Source organism: Danio aesculapii, chromosome 25 (assembly GCF_903798145.1).
Source record: "Danio aesculapii chromosome 25, fDanAes4.1, whole genome shotgun sequence".
NCBI classification, from domain to species: Eukaryota; Metazoa; Chordata; class Actinopteri; order Cypriniformes; family Danionidae; genus Danio; species Danio aesculapii.
Window position 1 is genome coordinate 19,930,281 of NC_079459.1, and position 22,005 is coordinate 19,952,285.

The 22,005-nt window shown below is 34.4% G+C and overlaps 1 protein-coding gene across 1 annotated transcript in view; it reads right to left on the bottom strand.

Moving 5' to 3' along the window:
* The window catches only part of LOC130219216 (engulfment and cell motility protein 3-like), a 42,633-nt gene that overhangs the window by 13,362 nt on the left and 7,266 nt on the right, over positions 1-22,005 (bottom strand). The window contains 12 exon segments of the mRNA XM_056451532.1: positions 7,948-8,084; positions 9,312-9,420; positions 9,524-9,628; positions 12,026-12,148; positions 12,229-12,351; positions 12,464-12,514; positions 13,876-13,954; positions 15,539-15,690; positions 20,763-20,775; positions 20,777-20,860; positions 20,962-21,131; positions 21,257-21,307. Of these exon segments, the coding sequence (XP_056307507.1) occupies positions 7,948-8,084; positions 9,312-9,420; positions 9,524-9,628; positions 12,026-12,148; positions 12,229-12,351; positions 12,464-12,514; positions 13,876-13,954; positions 15,539-15,690; positions 20,763-20,775; positions 20,777-20,860; positions 20,962-21,131; positions 21,257-21,307 (1,197 nt within the window).

Here is a 22,005-nt window from a genome sequence, read left to right on the forward strand (position 1 = left end):
ACTATGCAACAAAATCCTAACAATTGACATAAGATGGCAAGCAAAAATACACACAAAATTAACACAACAAATAAAAAAATAGAACAAAACAACCAAAACAGCAAAATCCAAAAAAATCTATGCAACAAAGCCCTAACAAACAAACATGATGACATATGACACTAACAAAAAAATACACACACGACCAAATATACAAATCTTAAAGATCCCATACTATACATGAAATAGGGTCATATTTAGGTTGTAAGGGTCTCCAACAACAGTCTAATATGCATGCAAGGTCATAAAACACTTTGATGGTCTTATAACTGCATTTATTTTTACCTAATTATCCCAACGACTCCCATATGAATCGTTCAGCGATTCATTTGTTCCCAACCCCTCCTCAGCGCGAAGCTAATCTGCGCTGATTGGACCGATGACAGCCTGCTGCGATTGGTCGACAGTGACAGGCTTCAGCGCGAGACAGAGTGAAATGCCCAGCTGGTAATCAACTATATAAAAGTAGTCACAGTGCACACGCGCTTCATAGTGTAAGGCTTTTTTCACACACACACACAACCCTCCTCAGAAGAACTGGGGAGATCGACGCGAGTCTCTCTCTCTCCCTCTCCCTCTCTCTCTCACACACACACACACACACACACACACACACTCCTCAGAAGAACTAGGGAAAGCGACGCGAGTCTCTCTCTCTCTCTCTCTCTCTCTCTCTCTCTCACACACAACACACAACGCTCCTCAGAAAAACTAGGGAAAGCGACGCGAGTCTCTCTCTCTCTCTCTCTCTCTCTCTCTCCTCACACACACACCAACGCTCCTCAGAAGAACTAGGGAAAGCGACGCGAGTCTCTCTCTCTCTCTCTCTCACACACACACACACACACACACACACACACACACACACACGCTCCTCAGAAAACTAGGGAAAGCGACGCGAGTCTCTCTCTCTCTCTCTCTCCACACACACACACACACACACACAACGCTCCTCAGAAGAACTAGGGAAAGCGACGCGAGTCTCTCTCTCTCTCTCTCTCTCACACACACACACGTTCCTCAGAAGAACTAGGGAAAGCGACGCGAGTCTCTCTCTCTCTCACCACACACACACACACACACACACAACGCTCCTCAGAAGAACTAGGGAAAGTGACACGAGTCTCCTGTCTCCTAGCTTATGATCGATCGCCATAGCAACGACAAACGGCAGTGGAACGCGAGCTCACAAAAGCCTTTAACCTTAAATCCGTAAACAAAGCGGCACGCGTCGCGTTTTTAACGTGGCTTATAGTGATAAGAGAATATAAAGAGTAACCGCGTGTACTGTACCAGGTTAACAACTCATCTTTGGGTAGAGACTGTCAATATTATCCATCTGAGCACAGCGTGACTTCATTCGACCGGCGGCGTCTGTGTGTGTGTGTCTAGTGTTTTTTCTGTGTTAGTGGGCCTGGTTTGCGCGCGTAACTACTGGCGAGGCTTGTGTTTCGTGGCTGCGTCATCGCGAAACACCTAATGACTCGTTATGAAGACGACTCGTTTGAAGCACTATGAGTCGACTCTTTTATAGATGAATCAATAGTTTTAAACACTGTACACTTACAGATTTAAGCCTTAGCTGGATATTTCACTTCACTTAGAGCTGTGTTACACACTACATGGAAGGGCATTTTCAAAAACCCATAATATGGGCTCTTTAACAAAAACTACACTATAAACCCTAGCAAGACATTATGACATAAGACAGCAAACAAAAGAAAAATGCAACGGCAAAAAACACACAATACACAACAAATAAAAACAGAACAAACAAAACAACCAAAAACCAAAACCTAAGCAACAAAACCCTAACAAAACATTGACATATGACAACAGAAAACACACAAAAACAACACACAACAAATAAAAACAGAACAATAACCAAAACAAAAACACAACAACCAAAAACAACAAAAAAATTCCCCCCCAAAATAATCTATTCAACAAACCCTAACAACACAACATAAGACAACAAACAAAAGAAATACACATTAAAACAATACACAACAATAAAAACAGAACAATAGCCAAAACAAAAACAACAACAAAGCTTAAAACAAACTATGCAACGAAACCCTAACAAAACATTGACATATATAACAAACAAAACACAAACAAAAAAACAACACACAACAATAAAAAAACAGAACAATAACCAAAACAAAAAACAACAAAGTTTAACAAAACTATGCAACAAAACCCTAACAAAACATGAAATACACTATGACAACAAACAAAAGAAAAAGACAACAATAAAAAACACAATAAACAACAAATAAAACAGAACAAACAAAACAACAAACCCTAAAAGAAAAACTATGCAACAAAACAGTGACATAAGACCGAAAGCAAAAGAAATACAAACATAAAAACAATACACAACAAATAAAAAACAGAACAACAACCACAAACAAAGCAACAACAGTTTAACAAAAACTGCAACAAAAGCCTAAGAAAACATGACATACACATTTTTTGCCAGATGGGGGCAGTAAATCCCAAAAACGAATTTCTGTTTGTTTGTTTTTTGGTAAAAGGTTAGCATTTTATACAGTACTTTGGTCATGACAATTTCTCAAAAACAACCAACACAGCTGCTTTATTAAGTAGTTTTAATAACTTTTTCCAATTTAGATTTGAACGTAAAACAATTAGGATTTAATGTGTATTACTCCCCTCAAAATCATGGTTAAAGGTTGCATTTTAAATATTTCTGAAAGAATTCTTACACAAATTACAGTAAAGCAGATCATTCAATATAACTGTTTTCTGTGTACATTTTACAATATATTACAGTATTTCTCTAACTATCATCAATGTTGAAAACTGCTGCAGCTTCATATTATCATAAAGTTTTCTAAAATATACTTTGATTAAATGGAAAGCTCAAAAGTTCAATTTACAATATTATATAAGCATTTACCGTCACCTCTGATCAATGATCTGCATATTTAACAAAATAAATAAATTCTGTATCTGGCTTTTTAAAATCCATGTTTATTTGGTCACTACAGAGAAAACACTCATCCTACCTCAGCCATAGTGAAAGCAGCTGCTGTCCGTCACAAGCCACAGCCAGTTTGAGTGTGTGTGTGAGTGTGTGTTGGTGTTTGGGTGTGTGTATGTGTTAGAGTGAGTGTATGCTCCCTCCCTCTAGATACCACACACACTCTGCTATGCCAGCAACAATTAGAAGGCGTTAAACAGAAAAAAACACAAGAGAGAATGAAAAGAAAAAGACATGAAGCAAGTGATGAAGTTTAGAAACATAAACACTCAGAGGCAAAATAAGAGCACAATGATAATTCTGTTGTGTGCTATATATCTTTGTGTGTATTATTTAAATTTAGTTTGCCATTTAGTCCTTCAACTTTAATTTCACTTAGTTTCCAAGCCGCACATAATCTAAAGTTTTTCTACCTAATAATCATTTTATTTTAGTGCAGTAAACAACCTGCCCTCCCTTTCATTCTTTCAGTTTGTAAGTTAATCTGTTTTAGTCAAGTCAAGTCGACTTTATTGTCAATTCAACAATATACAGTGCAGTTAAAAGTGAAACGAAACAATGTTCCTCCAGGACCAAGACGCTACATCAAACAACATAAATCGGCAACATAACACAGGACTGCACACTACTATAAACATTTAGAGAATGGAAACCAAATAAAACTAATATAAGAATAAGGTTTGTGCAACATTTAGAGCAAAGGATAGTTCACCATAAAAAAATTATTCTGTCTGCTTTTTTTTGTTTTGTTTTTTTAACACAAAAGAAGTTTTTTGAAAAATGTTGGAAACTGATAACTATCGACTTCTCCAATGGCTGTCAATGGTTCCCGGTTTAAACCCTTATTATCCTCACTGGAAAGTTACTTAAATTGAATGTTTTTATTGTTTTATCATTTGACCAAAAGACTACAAAAAAATTCTAATAAATTCATGCTTTAAACTCAGTGGTTAGCACTGTCACCTAACAGCAAAAAGGTCGCTGGTTTGAGTCCCGGCTGGGTCAGTTGGCATTTTTGTGTGGAATTTGCATGTTCTCCCCGTGTTCGTGCGGGTTTCTCACACTGTCCAAACACATGCGGTATAGGTGAATTGAACAAACTAAATTGGCTGTAGTGTGTAAATGAGTATGTATGAATGTTTCCTAGTACTGGGTTGCAGCTGGCAGGCATCCGCTGCATAAATATATGCTGGATAATTTGTCGGTTCATTCCGCTGTGGGGACTCTGAATAATAAAGGGACTAATTTCTGTTTAACAGAGAAAAGATTTTTTCCCCACATTTCTAAACATAATAGTTTTAATAACTCATTGCTAATAACTGATTTATTTTATCTTTGCCATGATGACAGTAAATAATATTTGACTAGATATTTTTCAAGACACTTCTATACAGCTTAAAGTGACATTTAAAGGCTTAACTAGGTTAATTAGGATAATTAGGCAGGTTAGGGTAATTAGGCAAGTTATTTTTATAATGATGGTTTTTTCTGTAGACTATCTAAAACTATATATAGCCTAAAGGGGCTAATAATTTTGACCTTAAAATGTTTTAAAAAAAAATTTAAAGCTGCTTTTATTCTAGCCAAAATAAAACAAATAAGACTTTCTTCAGAAGAAAACATATTATCAGACTGTGAACATTTCCTTGCTCTGTTAAAAATCATTTGGGAAATATAAAAAAAATAAATAAATAAAAAATAATTAAAAAATAAAAAAAAAGGGGGCTTAATAAATCTGACTTCAACTGTATATACACATGCATACATACAGTGCTCAGCATTTATGAGTGCAACCCCAACAAATCGCTCATTTAAATTAATATTTTCTATAGGACGCTTTACAATATTATATTTGTGCATATACATTAGATTAGTCAGTACTGAAGCCAAATCTGGAGCTAATTTAACAAAATAACTTACAATAATGGTTCAAATTTATCGCCCAATTTATATGTCAGGGAAAAATTAAATAACATTTTCAAAAATAGCAGAAATCAAGAGAAACAACAAAACATACAATTTTGTTGTAATTTTGTAAAAAAAATTTGCAATATCTTGCATGAATTTAAATGTATTATCTTTCCATTTCTAAAGATATTCTGTGACTAAAAAAATGTTTTAACAAATATATCTGTTTAATAAATTTGTTTTGTTCAAATTTACCAATATAGATTACCTATATTCACAAATAGTCATTTTCAAAATGGGGTGTAATCATATGCAGAGCACTGTGTGTGTGTGCGTGCGTGCGTGCGTGCATATATATAATATATATATATATATATATATATATATATATATATAATATATATATATATATATATATATAAAGTGCAATAAAATTCATATTAAGAAATTTGGCTCAGTTTGATGATGACTTTAAAAGAGATGCATCATAGACAACAGGATTTGTTGCACTTTTTTTTGGCTAATTATTTTCAAAACTTATTTACAAAAACAGCTTGTTTTTAAAAAAAAAAAAAAGTCAATAAATTAAGAGAAAACATACGGCATGCATAATTTGCTTGAACCACCTCAAATTTGGCTGCTCTTTTAAGGGGAAAAACACTTAAATTGTTATTTGCAGCACTTTTAAATTTGCTAATGTTTCCAAAAATACCTTCAAGGATGAGACAAAAATACTCAATTAAAAAGCACAATTCTGACTTGTTTAAAGGTTATTTCTGGGCTGTGGTTTGCTACTGATCTGCGCTTCTGCATCAGAGCAGGACTCCTTTTGTTCCTCTAATACCCCTTTTAAAATCTCTGGCTGATGTTTAGCTGAAACAAAACAGACCGGTCAGCGGGACGTTTGTCCTTCGCAGGGGTCGCGGCGGTCACGAGGCTTTACGGCCTGAAAGCGTTCATTAAAGTGAGGCCTGTTTTGTTGCAGTGCTGAATAGTTTGGACTGGAGGAAGGACACTTTCTTTAACATCAGAAAAGGAGATGTTAGTTATTTAGGGAATGCTGATAAACACAAAGGCTTTTGAAGGGGGTCTGTCTTTTGGCGTGTTTGTCATTCCGCTATAGCTAGAGGTTTCTCGATGAAGGGATCAATATTTATTTGTCCTGTAGATGATTTAATGGCTGCCGCAGCTGCTCACTTCTCACACTCTGCTGGGACTCAATGGCAAATTATAAAGCTTTCAAGAAGTGATAAATAGAGATTGATCTTGGAATAATAGGCAGTAATACATTCTACGTTCAGTTTGGATCAGTAAGATGATGTGAAAAAGCATTCACGTTCTGTTTTACCTACATGATATATAAAAATAATTTAGTAATTATTTGGAGGGACGGACGGACGGACGGACAGACAGATGGATCTTTTAATGCATTGGGAATTGATTGGGTTGTGATTACATTTTGAAAACTGATAAATAAGTAAATAATAAAAGCAACTTTTGCATTGGATACGGACATATGAAGGTAGACAGGTAAATAAACATACTAAGATATTATGTCTGTTGTTATGTCAAAAATCTGTTTGTTTGTAATTTAACTATTCTACTCAGACATGTGGTTAGCCGAGGAGAAAAAAGAAGAAAAGACGAGCAAACTATGAAGGGGCAAAGCATCAGGTTGTCTGCTTTGATGACAATAAACCTCACAATGACACCCCCCCCCCCTTAAAAAAATAAATAGATTTACACAAATTACAGCGGTTGCCCCCATTGAGCTTGGAAAATGTGGAAATCCGTATTATACAGAAAAAAAAAACATCCCTACTTATTTCTAATTTTAACTCTTTTTTTCCTTTTACTTTGAATTGGCTATTTAATATTTAGATTTATTTAATTTTAACTTTGTTATAATAACATTTAGATTCTTTTAACACTTTCTAGTTAATATTGCTTGATGTCTTTCTCGTAGTGCCAGGTTCACACCAAACATGGAGCAACTAGTCACTCACTATAGTTTAATTGAGGGATGTTTTTCACCTCAAGGCAATTTTCCGCTCCAGATTAAGGCAAATTTCGGGCAAATACCCTGAGCATTCCGCATCATTCACGCCACTCGAAGTTTGTAACTGTAAGCGCATTTGCATTTTTTTGACTTTTGTACATAATCTACTTTCGTGAATACTTTATTTTGCTTTTGGTGTGGACCAGCATAACACTATATAAATAAACCACAAAATATTCTGCAGAAAATTTGCCACAAATGCAGCTTAAGAAGGGATTCAGATATATATCGCACCACAGCACTTTAACACAACATCCACATTACATATCAACCTATTCAATACTTAGTGCACCATGACATATAACTTGATCCATTTTTAATTAATTACATAAATATATAATTTTTATCCTCTGCATTTTTTCTGCTATCCTTGTATTTTTTAAGTGTAAAAGCACTTTGATAATAAAATTTTAAGGTGGTATATAAAAAAAGTATTATTATTATTATTATTATAATTATTATCAATATAACATAAGCTTATTTACATAATAAGTCTTAAACATAAAGGTCAGCTAGAAGGTGAGTTATGCTCCTGTAGAACAAACGATCAACATTTCTGTGCAAAGAAATGCAATTTTAAAACAGGGAAAAAAAGATTAAAGTTCCCATGGAATCAAAGGTTTTTTAGATGTTAGTATGAGTATGTTAGCCCTGAGGTCATCTATGAGCGAGTGTGCTCCACAAGAAAGTTTGCATTTAGAAGATTTAAACATCTGAAATGTGCAGTTTGGATCAATATTGTTTCTTTTTTACTTCAATTTCTCATTAAATCTTCTGACCAATAAAATGCTCTTTAGTATCTGACATGCCCCGCCCCCTTCAAAACACTATTGCTATATGCGCTTGAGCTCAACCACTCTCACTGGCAAAACTGCAGTAAAAACAAAACACTATTGGTAGTTGTTTTTTTTTTTTAAGAAGGGGAAGGTACCTTATCGAAGTCCTCCTGCGTGGCTCTCATCTCCTTCCAAGTCTTGTTGAGCAGCTGAATGCAGATGCAGAACAGCTCCTCCACCAGACGGTCCTGAGCGAAGAAGATCGGGTGATAGTCTGAACCCGTCTCAGAGGCTACAGAGAGGAGAGATAACAGCTTTTAAACAAATAAGAAAAAAAACCTAAGGGGGCTAATAATTCTGACAAACTGTATTATAAGCCCCTCTTTGAATATATATATATATTATATTATATATATATATATAATATATATATATATAATATATATTATATATATATTTTATTTTATTTTTTATTTTTTTCCAAAATTATGTTCAACAGAGCAAGGAAATTTTCTAATGTATGTCCAATAATAATTTTTTGTGAACTTTATTTGATTAAATGAAGCAATTTGAGCACAGTAAAACCCAATAGACGAAAAGAACTCAAACCAGCTGAGTATTGTAAAACCCAATAAGTTAAAGCAACTCAAACTGTTTGAGGAAACCGACTATTACAAACCATTTGAGTTAAATAAACAATCCATACGAGTTCTCCTTATAAATTGTTCTTTACTTTTTTACACACAGACAAATTTGTACAAGGACATGGTTATTGCCGAGCTATTACAACATTGAGGTGGTTTATCAGGGTTTCTGCAGGTTTCACCAAGTTAAATTTAAGACTTTTAAAGACATTTTTTAGACCATTATGAATGAAATTTTAGACTTATCCAGGGCTAAATGTTAAGGATTTTTTTTTTCAAATATCCCAGTTAGAAAAGATTTTCACTTGCCCAATCAAAAAATTATTACCATTTAATAGATTTAATAATACAGTAATAATAATTTTGTTTGAATATTTTTCATCAATTTTCAAATAGATTCATTTACAAACCCTTAAACCCTCATCATGAATAGAACAAAACATAGCTGTCAATTAGTTCAGTCTACAATAATAATAATTTAATGACTGTAATGTTACTGTAAGGAAAGTAATTAAATGCTCTTTTTAAATAAAAAGTTTTTATTTAAAGTACAACATTTATTGAGATGGACTGTTGGTGATTGTATGGCTGTGAATGGCCAGATTGGGTAGCGATACATGAACAAAGGAAAATTAAGACCTGTTAAAAAAGATTTAAAACCTACTACCAAACGGCAACATCCTGTTTAGTGAGTACATTTTTATTTTGGGGTGAACTATCCCTTAAGTGTAGAGTAAGGCAACATACTGTAAGCATTTTTTAAGTGTTAATATATATATATATATATATATATATAAATCACATATTCACACAAACAGTAAAGCCTTTATCTGATCATTGTCACCATGTCCAGCTTGTGTTGGACAGTAACTTACGAGGTTCTCCGATGCGCAAGATCTCGCACAGAATAAGTGTGAGCTGGATACTGCTGCGGGCGAACGGACACTCGTGTTTGTCTTCTCTGCTGCTGTTCTCCAGCACAAACTGACACAAGGACACACAGACTATGAAGGCTCTGTGCAGATTGATAATGTATACTGGCTTCAAAAATTTATATATTTATAGAAACCCATGAAATCTCACTCACCCGGCTGTATGCGTCAGGATAACGGGAGGCAAAATATGCCATTGTGTCCAACGCCAGTAGACCTGGAGGACACCGGCTCAGATCCTGACCAGGATTACTGTTATTCTGACAAAAAACAAACACAGAACCTTAACCAAAATAAGACTTGATCGTTAAGTTGGTGTATTAGAAATGAACAAAGCAACTGTGCATGTAAAGTTTAAAATATAATGTATAAACTTTATATACAGTAGAAAAAAAAGTCCTCCATGGAAATTTATTTATTATTAAAAATAAGTTTTTTATTGCCAAATATTTAATAACATTTTGTGCAGATACAATGGCCCCATTTCAGAAAGGAGGTTAAGTGAAAACTCAGAGTTTGTTAACACTGAAATGAGAGGAGATGTGCATAAAAATAGGTGGATGTAAACGTCAAAATAAGCATTAATGTTGAAAATGCGCAAAAAATGTATGCACATAAGTCAGTAGGATACTTTTTATTCGATAAGAAAATATGCGCATGAACTACGATGGAAACACATTTACCGAACAAATTCCAGTATGCACATTAAAAAAAGGTCATGTGATTTTGTTATAAGAGATCATGTGATGATAAAAATTTGTGTGAATGGACAAATCAGCAGGCTGAGCACATTGTATAACATGTGAAATGTTGTTTAGGTTATTCTAAAACAGCGAAACAGTTTCAGTATTAGTGTTATTATATTATTAATGACCTCCAGAACTGTCAAGAGCGTCTGCGCGCTGCATCTCATGGTTTCAAATGCCACCAGGCGTTCATTGTGTGTTGGCATCCTCTTCTGAGGTAAAAGTCACTTAAATAAAGAAAAGATTCACGCTGCTTCTCCTACCGCAGCAAATTCAGTTTTTACTGTTCATATTTGGAGCCAGTTAATCAGGAAGAGTCGATTTTGTTCTCTTTGACTCATTAGGTGGAAACGCTGCTTTATTCGCACGTCTTTATGCAATATTCCAGTTTTGCACATACATTTAATTCGCATTTTTGGATGAAAACATTGCCTACATTTCCGTCACACACAGAACAATAGAATAATACAACAACAAAACTGTTTTTTAGTCTGCTTACAATCCAAATGTCATATCAACATCTACAAGAAAGGCAGACACACAAGTGCACTTTACATCTATTAAAAACTCAATTTAGAAATGTTGTCTTAAACTGATCAGCGTGTGTAAAAGTGGGAAATTAAACATTTCCACTGAACATTGAGTTAAGGGTATGCAGTCTTGTTTTGTAGAATTTGCTGTAGAAACTACGCAATAGCCTATTTTATGTAATTTAATGCAATTACATCTGAAATAACTTCAAAATTAGACCTAACTCAGATCAGCTATTCTGAAACTGAAGTTTTTAATCTCTCGGCAAGTCAACTCAGAGTTAAAGTTTAAATTCAGAGTTGGTTGAACCTCCTTACTGAAACAGGCCCAATATCATCTACATACGAAAAATAATACACTGTTCTGCTTTTTCACAACGAAGAACCAATGACCATAAAAACAATATAGTTATTAAATAACACCGTAAATGTAAAAAGAAATTTATAAAATAAATAACAAAATATACTAACAATAAAAGTAATAAATAAATAATTAAAAAAGCTTTATTCCTCTTCTGCTTCATGATCGATAGTGTCAATATAATTCAACAAAGGTTTACATGGTTTGTAAAAAGATTTTAAACAATTTCTAAGTATGTCTGATAATATTTTTTCTTCTGGAGAAAGTCTTATTTGTTTTATTTTGGCTAGAATAAAAGCAGTTTTTAATTTAAAAAAAAACATTTTAAGGTCAATATTATTAGCCCTTTTAAGCTATACATTTTTTAGATAGTCTACAGAACAAACCATTGTTATACAATAACTTGCCTAATTACCCTAACCTGCCTAGTTAACCTAATTAACCTAGTTAAGCCTTTAAATGTCATATTAAGCTGTATAGAAGTGTCTTGAAAAATAGCTAGTAAAATATTATTTACTGTCATCATGGCAAAGATAAAAGAAATCAGATATTAGAAATGAGTTATTTAAACTATTATGTTTAGAAATGTGTTGAAAAAATCTTCTCTCCGATAAACAGAAATTAGGGAAAATAAACGGTGGGCTAATAATTCTGACTTCAACTGTAGGTATAGTAGGTATGTACAACTCAAGATGAATTAGTGCAAGGTAGTGTGATGAATATGTGCAATTTTAATTGTGCAAATATTCAATAATAAATAATACCGTGTTTATGGGGTTACCACCCCTAAAGAAAAACGTTGTTTAGATGTTGCATTTGACAGGACTTATGTTCTGTTAAACATCTCATACAAATCCTTTTGTTTTATTCAATTTTGTTTGGCTGTTGTAGGCTGAAGTAATAAGAAATTGTTTGGTGTTGTGTTATGGAACTGTAATGCAGTCAAGACCTTCCTGGTACTACTTTAGTTGTGCGGTTATGCGTAAATAATCAACAATTCTGTAGTATAATCAAACTCACTGAAAAGCCGAGCTTCTTGAACTCTTTAGCACAGAGCGAGCGTCTGCGTTCATTACTCAGTCCACTCTCGCTCTCCGTCTCGAATGCCGCCTGACGCAGCCCGTGCAGCATATCCCTCTGCTCCTGCACAACACCACAGAAACATCAGGACAACGGTGAAGAAGTAAAAAAAAATGAGATGAAGAAGCAGAAGGAGAGTGAACCTGGCTGTAGGAGTCCAGAGGTGTCCTCATGCGGGGCTCCAGGTGGTTCAGCCTGACTGTCTGCAGCACGTACAGGTAATGGGCCATTTCATCTCCTACTGAACTGGAGCTGTGGATGATGTTCTGCACACAGAGCCCATTTACACTCTTACTGAAGTCATGCACTGGAACATGTTTTTGCTAACAGGAATCCACTCCATCATATGAACGGATAAAACCTTCTAGACTTTCTCACCTTGTGAATGTACTGGCGCAGGTTCCTCTTCTCAAGAAATTCAAAGAGCTCCTGAAATCATTTCAAACTATTTTAAACTACACACACTTTGATACTAGCATAAGAATAAGCTTGACAGACAGACAGACAGACAGACAGACAGACACATTGCTAACATGTTCAACACACTTTTAACATGTTTCTAGCATTAACAACGTTTTAACAGGTTGCCAACATTTTACTGGCATAGCTTTATACAACAACTGTTTCTATCATTTTTCATACCGTTAGCATGTTTTTAACATGACTTGTTACAATAACACATTTTAGAATGTTGTTAACATGTTTCTGCCATAGCTTAGCAACGTTTTATCAAGTTAACATGTTTTAACATTATTTTTATATTGTTAGCATGTTATAAATAACATGAATTATCACACTAGTGCATTTCAGCAGGCTGCTAACATGTTTTTGCCATAGTTTAACAACTTTATCATGTTAACATGTTTCTAACGATTTTATACTGTTAGCATGTTATAAATAACACGACTTATCACACTAGCATCTTTTAGCAGGTTACTAACAGGTGTGGCATAGGTTAACAACACTGTTTTATCATGTTGTTAACATGGTTCTAACATTTAACAGAACAGCATTTTTGATACTGTTAGCATATTTCTAACATGACTTAATCATGTCATTTAACAGTCCTAAAATATTTTAACAGGTTGCTAGCATGTTTCTAACAAGATTTAACATGTTTAATCGCATAACTTAAAAGTCCTAGAATATTTTAACAGGTTGCTGGTATGTTTCTAACAAGATTTAGCCCAATACTCATTATTTACAGTTTTCTGGCATGATGCGTTTTAACACGTTGTAAGTTTGATTTGTGCTATAAATGTTTTTTGCTAACATGTTTCCTATATGGTTTAATAAATGCTGTACATGTTTTTTTTATTTTCATTCTTTGTTCATGTTAGTAAAAACATTCACTAACGGAAGCTTACTGTAAGTTGTGACTGATTTAACACTCTGCTAACACGTTTTAACCCACTGCATGTTATTTGTAACGTGATTTAAGACACTAACATTTTTTTACGATTATTTCTTTAATGATATTAAGGAAGAGTGTTTGTAACATGACTTGACACTACTAACACATTTTAACACGTGACCAGCTTGTTTTGAGTTAACACTGGTAATAGTTTTTATGTGTTGCCAGTATTATTGAACACAGCATATAACACAGTTTTTTAGTTTAATATTTTTTCTTAAATGTAAATGTATCCTGTGTTGGAAATCTAAACCAGATGTCATTATAATAAAAGTTTAGACTAGCGAAATAGTTCTCAAGCAGCAGTGACTGAAAAGCTTCCTGATTTGGACAGACGGTGGCAGTAAAAGCAGAATCTGCTGTAAGTGTGTCTGACCTGTCGGTCTGCTTCTCCTCCAGCCTGCAGCAACGCCATCAGCAGAGCCATGGCCTTTGTCTGCAGCTGCTGGTTTGTTCTGTAGTATGTTTGAATGAGACAAAAACAGACAAAATGAGAAGAAAGGTGATTGAACAGTCTAGTACATGGTCATCTTAAATGCACTTAATATCTAGATGAGCTACAGCAAAATATATTTTCTGGAACAAACAATCATTAGAACTTTGCAATAAAAAAAGAGGCAATAAACAAAACACATTGTAAAACATGTTAAAAATTAATAATTGCTATAGATTGCAATTAGGGCTGCAGAGTATATCGTTTCAGCATTGATATCGCAATGTGTGTGTCCACAATAGTCACATCGTAGGACGTGCAATGTTGAGTTGGGATTATAGTTAATCAGCACAACAGTTGAGAATACATAAGATTTGTGGAGTCATGTATTTGTGGAGGCAAAGTATAACCATAACAGAGGGAAACTTTATCATGTGCATGCGTTTTAAAGGCATTTCGAGAGAGTTTAAAGCATTCAGGCCCAAAAAAGTACATTTGTAACTATGGAAAACTATAAAGCACTGTTTATTTGACTTTTTTGTTGCTCTATTGTAATAATTTCTGCTTGCTATTTGTTTTTCATTTTTTATATAATATATGACTCACATCCTAACAAAAATCACACTAATCAATATAAATTAATGATTTCTTTCCAAATTGAGCTATTTACGCTATCTGGTGAAATTGTTTTCATATCACAATATATAAATCGCAGAAAAACAAAATATAGCAATGTCAGATTTTCCCAATATCGTGCAGCCCTAATTGCAATAACACAATACAAAAATATTATTATTATTATTATTATTATTATTTTATTATTAATTAGTATTATTATTCAAATAAGGTAGTTGGTATTACTTTTTTAAACAAGCAATACATTAGTAATGTAATCATTATTTTATACATTTTTATAAATTTGTTATTATAAATGTATACTGTTAATATTATTAAAGTGATAATTACAGGTTTAAAACTTAATATCTTATGAAAATAAATAAACATTATAATATATTTATATAACATTAAAATACACATTAAAAGATATAATTACAGTAATATAATATTAACTGTAATATAATTACAGGTTTTATCTTATAAAACACTTATTTTTCACTTATAAAGCATTATTTTTTATTCACATTAATTGACAAAATTAAAAAAAGAACGATACAAAAATGATAATAATTATAAAAATACAACGATATTATGAAATTTGTATGTATGAAGAAAACAATCTAAATTTATTAAAATAACAAAACAACAACTACTACTACTACTACTACTATACGTACTACTACTACTAATACTAACAATAACAATGTAATTGATCAAGTTATACACAATACACAACAAATTAAAGTTAATTGAACATAAAACAATTACGTTGTCCCCAAAAAAGGAGCAAAAGTCATTTGAGTGTCTGAAACATTAACTATAATTAATCTCTGGCAAGACAAGACACTAGCTCCTCATCCTTCTTAATCACTGTTCACCTGCTGTAACGTATGTGTTTTCTGGTGTTTTTAAATTGAGTGTACTGACTGTTGGCTGCTGTAGCTGCTCTTCTGCTGTCTATCTAGTGTGGATGGTGTAGTGTACGTACACCTGCAGATGTGAGAGGAGCCTCTCCAGCGTGATCTCCTGCTTGACCTCTGTGAACAGACTGCTGCTGCTGAGGACCATGCTCTCCAGGATAGCCAGCGACACCTGCTGGATGGACGTGTCCAGAACCTTCGCATTCACAAAACTGGCCATCTGGAAATATATCATCACGTCACATCATAAAGAGACGGTGACAATTATTAAGACAAAAATAAATAATGACTGCACATATATACAAAAGGAAAGTTGCATTATGGGAGGCACTTTGCATTTTATAGTCCACTTCTATTATTTTGGAATAATAATAATAATAATAATAATAATTAAACAGGCAACATGGTGGTACAGTGGGTAGCACGTTAGCCTCACAGCAAGAAGGTCTCTGGTTCAAGCCTCAGCTGGGTCAGTTGGGATTTCTGTGTGGAGTTAGCATGTTCCCCCCCATGTTCGCGTGGGTTTCCTGGTGCTTCGGGTTCTCCGGTTTCCCCCACAGTCCAAAGACATGCGGTACAGGTGAATTGGGTATGCTAAAACTGACCGTAGTGTATAAGTGTGTGTGTGATTGAGTGTGTATGGGTGTTTCCCAGTAAAAGGGACTAAGCCGAAAAGAAACTGAATGAATGAATGAATAATTAAACAAGTTATCACTTCGTTGTTTTAAATATTTTTTGTATCTATAGGTTTAATTATTTTTTCAAGTATTATTCAATGCTTTTGTAAATTAACAGATATTATTCGACATTAACAGATATAAATACAGAAATCAGAGAGTGAAATTTAATACGTTTGAGATTTTTTCCACTACTTTTCGATTCAATCAGCAACATTTTAACTTGCTGTATTTATTTACTAAACAGCGATTGTAAGAAACTAAAACATTCATGTAGTAAATAAAATGCTAATCCAGCAGGTGGCATCGGATAGGCAGCAGGAATAAAGGTGTTGCCTTGGTTACTGCAGTGAACAAGCAGCACTATGTCAAATCAAAGACTAGAGAAAACACAAGACATGCCACTGGTATATTTTGAACGGTGTAACTGTCAATATGGCGAATGAAGCCCCGCCTTCTAGTACAGGAGCTAATCAGTGATCGCGAATAAAGCCTGCCTTCTAGTACAAGATTAAATTTAGGCAAACTTTAGCATACAACTATAGACCAATTACCATGTTTGTAAACATTCAGGATGCGCGTGCAGGGAGGTGGCAGAAAGAAACCGGGAGCGCTAGCATTTATAGCGAGGGAATGTCATCCGATGCGAAATAGAGTTTGTTGCTGTCTTAGAAATAAGATATATTGATTACACATTATATATATTATTTACATAATTCTTTCAGCATATTATAACCTCGTCACCCAGTGACAAGCACAGTGATTCGGCAAAATTAACGTTAAAGTGAGCGGCGTTCATCTGACAGGTCCATTTGCGATAGCACGCTCCCAATGAATATTGGATAAGACGAAATAACCAAGCATCCAGCCCCAAATAACAATCTCATTGAAGCTCCAAGTGTTTTTACAAGAAGAAGTTTAAAGATCTACAAGTCTTTGGATGCCAACAATGTTGTTCTGTGTGGTCATGTGCAAGAACTAATGCTCCAGTGACCAGATTCAACACTATGTAGAGCTAAAAACTGAGGTTCTGCTTAGCCAAAGACAAGGAAAGAAGACAGAGCTATACAAGGCCTGGGTAATTAATCATCAACACGCAAAACGACAGCATTCTGACAGAGAACTGGACCTGTACGGCAGGATATGTGAACTTACACAAAGGTAAAGTTGGTTTTATATTCTCAATATACTCAATATTCAAAGTGCCATGGTAAACAATATAGGGAGTCACAAGTTGTCACTGAATGTGTGAATATAAAACTAAGTTTACCTTAATAACTTACACTTTCACGTTTCATTCTTAGCATTCAGTGTCTGCAGTTTAATTACTATATGATAACCATATGTAACTGTTTTTGCTGGAATCATTTCTGCAATCAAAAACGAGTAATCTGTATGATTCAGCATAGCGTGAGCTTACCTGATATAACATGAGAACTGCAGAGTCGAGCATTTCTAATTAGGTCGTCACTTCATTCTCCCTTTTAGCCAAAGACGTCTGCAGTCGGCTTTAAAGCAGTGTGATGTATGGTAAAAGTTAAGTTTTCTATTTTTGGGAGTTTTTGAATTTGGCATTCTACCGCACAACACGACATCTTTACTATTGCAGCCTGTCTTTTTTTTGCAACCGGGAACCCGTGTGACGTCATGTGTGAAGTAGGTTGGTAATTGGTCTATACATTATATAAATCAAAAATGATACAAAATGTATCACCTTGGCTTGTAAATTGATTTAATCAACTTTTAATACTTTTTAAAGACCCCAGACACCTGTGTCTAACAAATGCAGTTATTTTTGTTAAATTATGTCATAAATACAATATTTAATTATTTAATTTAGTTTTCATGCTTTTGTAAGTTTAATAGAAAATGAAAAAAGTGATAAGAGATGTAGAAAAACTTTATAAGCAACTAATTAATGAATAAAATTTTAAAAAGACAAGATAAAGACTTTTTTTAAAGGATAAAATGATTTTGCAAACATTAATAATTATCTTAAGTTAAATCAAATACTGGAAATTAAGATTTACTAATTTTGATTACATTTATTTAAAAAAAAAGTTTATTTTCATAGATAATTTAATATAATTTATAATAAAAAATGTATCGATAATTGTCAATAAATAAGTCTTGAAAGAAATAATAATAAAATGTATTTTAAATGTATAACTACAAATTTTTTAACATTGTTAATTTATTGCTTTAGCTAAATTAATGTCTGACTATTAATAAGCAATTAACACTGTTAAAAATGCATGATTTAATGCAAAACATTTAACATGATCAATTCAATAAATAATGTGCAAAATGCTTAAAACACAGCTCTATGAATATTTTAGCTACATCATAAATACAAAAGTGTAGAAAGACTTTTAATTGAATAATAGAGTAGTCATCAGTGATTTTATTTCATTCCTACTAATCAATTATTAATAAATCAATAATGAAATCAACTTTTAAAGATGGACATACTTGTATATTGATTAATTTAAATCTATATTTAATTATCAAATATTAAAACAATTAACAAGTTTAAAAGGTCTGACCCAAGAGCTTGAAATCTTTATTTATAGAGTAAATGAATGACTTATAAATAATAAATCAATTAAACTTAAAAAAAAAATTACAGACTTGATTGGAAAACATTTATCATAAAAATATAGTTAAAATGAATAGCCCTCCTATAGGAGGTCTGCATTCCCGAGACCAGACCAGTTTTCTTGCGGCGCGGAAATAAATTTCAGAATAAAACGCGGTAGGGGTCAGGAACTCTGGTGTAATTTGAACGGGAGCAGCTGGTCTAACAATTTAACACTCCTGACAGAGAGCGAGCGCACGGGTCCGCCGTAGTGCTATGTGTGTGTGAGAGAGAATGAGAGAGATCACTACTGCTTTGTACTACTGCCCTTTTTGCACCGTTTTGTTTGTACGCAGCAACGATGCACTGCTTTGGCAATACGAATGTACAGTTTTGTCATACCAATAAAGCACCTAAATGTGAAATGTGAATGTGAGAGCGTGTGCCTCATCAGCCACAAACCTCACCGCACATCACGCCGCAATCATGTCTCATCACAAAGGGGCAAACAAAACTGACATTTAGCCTACAATCCTTGCACAACATACACTTTTTTTGATATCTCTCTCTTTTGGTAGTGTCCAATTTTAACGTGAAATGTTGAAAACCAGATCTAAGTTTAGCGGGACCGGTCAGGGCGGGTGGAAAACGGGGCAGGTTGGGCAGCAGGTAAACAAAGACTGAATATAGACCTTTTTCCTGGAACGCAAAATTACCCATTATGCTTTGCGCGTATGCGCAAGGAGAATGCTGAGAACTACTGGTCGGCAGTTGATGTGTGTAAACAGTCACATTTAGACAGTTTTTAAACGATAGTTTTAATCTATTTTACCTGCATTTGTCTTCTTTAAACTGATACTGTTGTCGATCAACACCAACTCCTGGACTGATCTTTTTTAAAAATGTGATCTAATAGGATGAAAATCAACTGCTGTGAGGCATTTTCCCCTGGTTGTCAGACATCTTCTGCTCTTTAAATGAAGCCTTGTCATGGCTAAAGTACTGTCCCACTAGCACACTGATTTAATAACTGTGACAAAGTGAAAATAAAGTGACATTTGGAAATGACAGAAAACCACAAACCGTGGTAAATACACACACACTGAATGAAACAAACGGCTCGCGATTGGAATGAACAGCAAATCAGCCAGCATTTTTGTAACTTTTAGCGGTCATTTTTGTAAATTGCATGACTTGCATACCTGTTAAATTTTATGCTAGTAATCTGGTTAGCTCTATGATGCAGTGAATTGTGTGTGGCGTGTGTGTGTATTGAAGAGCCGCTGATCTAACAGCTGACAGGCCAGGGAAACACACACTGTATTTCTGACGGCAGACACGTGAACTAGAAGAACGTTTTTCTCGCTAGCTTGAACCACATCTGACAGATTATAACGGCTTTAATACACAGCTTTCAAAGTTGTGCGTCACAAAAACACTCCATAATCCACTCAAAACGCTACTGAAACCCATTCTCGGAGCGCAAATTACCAGTTGTAAACGCTGTAAGCGGAAGTTCTTAGCATTCTACTGGAAGACGCTGGTCGCTATGGCACCCTCAATGCAGCAGCCAAGAAAAAGGTCTATACGGCGGGAGCGGTTGGGTGCGATTTAAAACCCAGCGGGAGAGAGATTAAAAATTCAGTCCCGCACAGATCTCTACCCTCCTGGTTAAATATTTATTTTTCAAATATTTCCCAAATGATGTTTAACAAACTTTAAATTTAGCATCTTAAAAAATCTAGTAAAATATTGTACTGTGATGATAGCAAAGAAAATATTAATCAGTTATTAGAAATGGGTTATTAAAATTATTATGTACAGAAATGTGTTGAAAAAAAATCATTGTATTGAACAGAAAATGGGGAAAAAATGTACAGGGGAGCTAATAATTTTGACTAACTATATACACCAGAAAAATACTACAAAACCAAAATCATATATTAGACATCTATTATTAGACTGGTGAAATATTTGTAAAAAAAAAAAAAGTTGATTTTGTATTCAAAAAATGAAATGTTTCTGCAAATTAAGTACCTTTTTGATAAAAACTGGACAGATTCTCCCAGGACACAATGCCATGGTCCATGAGCTCCATGAAAGCAGTGAGTGTGTGTGTCATGATCACAGGAGACCTAGAATAAACAAAACAAAAAAAAACAGTTTCACCAGTTCAATATTTACACTGCACTGTAATAAAACACAGTATGTCACAGAAAAGTGCCAGGAAACTGACTCCTGAGCGTCCTCTACTATCTTGACCAACAGGGAGTGTCCATCGCGACTGATAAACTCTTGTGCAAACGTGATGTCGGTGGAAACTGAGGCCAGGAGCTTCAGTGAGTCACAGCGAACATTGGCGTCTGAGCTCTGAATGCCTTTATACAGATCCTCAGCACAGCGGCCCTGAAAAACACACACGTATGAATTATGGCCATTACTGACCGTGCTGCTGTGTATGTTTGACCCAAAACGCACAGATTGAGATGTGTTTAGATGCGTGCTAACTGATAATGTCGTGTGAGACTCACTGGTGCTTTGGTTAAGCGCAGGATGCTGCCGTTTTTGATGTCCAGGCGGTTCTAGGGCAGAAGTTAAACAGAGAGCCACAGTCATAAGGCTATTATTAGACAGCATTAACATTTGCAGTAATGTGTGTCGCACAGAGAGAGAGAGAGATGGACAGATAAACTGTGAGAAACAGACAAAAACTAATTGATTTACAGAGATATGTTGAATGACAAAAACATCTACGCATTAAAAGAAAAAACTAAATTAGACAGAGAGGGGGAAAAAGGGAAAAGACAAAGAGAAAACGAGAGCTGTCAAGATGAAAACAGAGACAGAACAGTCAAGACAAACGTATAGATAGAGAGACAAAAGTAAAGACAAGCAAACATCAGACAAAACAGTCAAAACCAACATATCATACAGACTAAGCCCAGACAGTGCTACAAAAGTGAAGACAAAAGAAAAGGCCCACACACACAAAAGGGTCAAAACAGACAGACAGAAGTAAAGCCTAGGGCCAGACAGAATCTGGGGACATTTTTGTCATTTCTGCACAAAATATTGTACAAATATGCAGATTTAAAAGTCTAGACAAAACAGTAAAGACCGAAAGACAAAAAGACAAAGAGACAAAAGTAAAGAAAGACAGAACAGCCAATACAGACAGGCATAAAGACAGAATGAACAAACATTAAAGACAGACAGAACAGGATAAACAGAAATAAAAGACAAACAGACAAAAGTAAAGACAGACACAACAAACTCATGA